General features: G+C 47.6%; 1 protein-coding gene across 1 annotated transcript; it reads left to right on the top strand.

The window, feature by feature from the left end:
- The first annotated feature begins 486 nt into the window (after positions 1–486).
- Positions 487–1,623, top strand: LOC129771381 (proteasome subunit alpha type-7-1). The gene is made up of 2 exons (XM_055774970.1): positions 487–747; positions 877–1,623. The coding sequence occupies exons 1-2, from the start codon at positions 646–648 to the stop codon at positions 1,522–1,524; spliced, it is 750 nt and encodes a 249-aa protein (XP_055630945.1). The 5' UTR covers positions 487–645; the 3' UTR covers positions 1,525–1,623.
- The last annotated feature ends 835 nt before the right edge of the window (positions 1,624–2,458 follow it).

The raw sequence follows: 2,458 nt of genomic DNA, 5'->3' as shown, positions 1-2,458 counted from the left end.
GATATACCACAATAGTTCAGAATAATGGACGCAGTGGTTCACATCCAACAGGGGGAAAAAAAGAAAAGCGAACGCGCAACCAATGTGGCTACGGAGACCCCCCGGCTCATAAATCATTCTTATTAATTTTATCATATCCTGGAAATAGTCCCATGGGAGAAAATTGTGCAATCACAGTCACGCAACAGAGCAAAAGGCATTCTAGTTTCCGACTGCCTGTCAGTCCTTCTTCAAACATGCACGTGTTGAAAGCTCTCGTGGCTTCCGTTATTCTGTATTACATATTCCTCATAATAAGAAATTTGCTCAAAGTATTTCTCGGTAGATTCATCCCCTTTTTGTCCTAGCGATGGCGATTGCACAATCGAACCAAAATTAGTTTAATCCCGCCGTCACCCATAGCAAGACAACCTCCAGCATACAAAACGATCAATGTGGCTGCATACTGAACGGCAGCAAGTTGCCGTCAAACTGTGCGCACCAAACAAACGTCCAGAATCCAAACAAACAGCAGAAATCGAAAAATCATCATCGTCACTTGTCAGCGGTGGAACTTACGGAACAGAGAAACAGTTTAAGCAATTTTGTTCGAATTAAGCAAATCGTTTCGCTAGCGCTCCCCGTTTCAGTGTACACTCATCAGTAATGTCGGCCAGATACGATCGTGCCGTGACGGTTTTCTCGCCCGATGGTCACCTGCTGCAGGTCGAGTACGCTCAGGAAGCGGTTCGCAAAGGATCCACTGCCGTAAGTAGAGAAGGGGGTTAACCTCAAACTTTCCTAATTGTGTACACTTTTGCTTGTCATTGACCGGGACGATGTTTTTCAATGCAGAGCTTCAATAAAATAGTGAGACGTTTTTTTTTTTGCTTTTAGGTCGGCGTTCGCGGCAAGGATGTGGTCGTGTTGGGCGTTGAGAAAAAATCCGTCGCGAAGCTGCAAGAGGAACGAACGGTGCGCAAAATTTGCCTGCTTGACCATCACGTTGTGATGGCATTCGCGGGTCTCACTGCCGATGCTCGCATTCTCATTAACCGAGCCCAGGTAGAATGTCAGAGCCACAAGCTGAATGTGGAGGATCCGGTTACGCTGGAGTACATCACCCGATACATCGCCGGACTGAAGCAGAAATACACCCAAAGCAACGGACGACGTCCCTTCGGTATATCCTGCCTGATCGGTGGCTTCGACTACGACGGCCAGCCCCATCTGTACCAGACCGAACCGTCGGGAATTTATTACGAGTGGAAGGCGAACGCTACTGGTCGGTCGGCCAAAACCGTACGCGAATTTCTGGAGAAGTATTACACAAACGAGCAGGTCGAGACGGAGGAAGGTGCGATTAAGCTGGCGATAAAAGCACTTCTCGAGGTGGTGCAGTCTGGCCAGAAGAACCTCGAGGTTGCGGTAATGAAGAGAAACCAACCGATGCTGATGCTAGACTCCGGGACCATCGAGAAATACGTAGCGATCATTGAGAAGGAAAAAGAGGAAGAGGCAGAGAAGAAAAAGCAAAAGAAGTAATGCTTGGGATGGGAAAGAATGGTCTAATTTTCAGATTCGTGGTATGTTTAATTATATCTCTAATTCCTTTGGAATAAAATGTCGCTTGTTTCGATTGAATACCAATGGTTCAAATTAGTTTGATTTCGAATCTGGTCAAATGTCCGTTTAAGATACATGTTCCGATCCCCCTTCTCCACCCACCTTCAATAGAGAGCATAACTTTTAAACAGTCCCATTCCTAATTGGTTTATTTATTTATAATGATACTACATCCCATTGAGAGATTAGATCTTCTTCACAATGTTTCGCCAATAATCCCGATCCATGGCTGCAGTTCTCCAACTCCCGGCTGCACCGATTCTTGCCAAGTCCTGCTCCACCTGGTCCAACCACCTCGCTCGCTGGGCTCCTCTCCTTCTTGTTCCTACCGGATTCGATGCGAACACCATCTTTGCAGGGCTGCTGTCCGGCAATCTTGCAACATGCCCTGCCCATCGCACTCGTCCAGCCTTGGCGACTTCCTGAATGCTGGGTTCGCCGTAGAGTTGCGCCAGTTCGTGGTTCATTCTCCTTCTCCATACTCCGCTTTCCTGTACACCACTGTATATTGTTCTGAGCACTCGGCGTTCGAAAACTCCAAGCGCTTGTGAGTCCTCTTCAAGCATCGTCCATGCTTCGTGCCCATAGAGAACAACCGGTCGAATTAGGGATTTGTACATGGTACACTTCGTACGGGGTCGGAGTTTGTTGGACCTCAAGGATTTGCGGAGCCCATAGTAGGCACGACTTCCATTGACAATGCGTCTTCGAATTTCACGGCTGTTGTTGTTGTCAGTTGTTATCAACGAGTCAAGGTAGACAAATTCCTCTACCACCTCGAGCTCGTCGCCGTCGATCACAACACTACTACCAAGAAGAACTCTGTTGCGATCAGTCCCTCCAGCTAGCATGT

This window comes from Toxorhynchites rutilus, chromosome 1 (genome assembly GCF_029784135.1).
Source record: "Toxorhynchites rutilus septentrionalis strain SRP chromosome 1, ASM2978413v1, whole genome shotgun sequence".
In the NCBI taxonomy this organism is placed as follows: Eukaryota; Metazoa; Arthropoda; class Insecta; order Diptera; family Culicidae; genus Toxorhynchites; species Toxorhynchites rutilus.
Note: the sequence above shows the minus strand (reverse complement) of the source record. Positions and strands in the feature narration are given on the sequence as shown.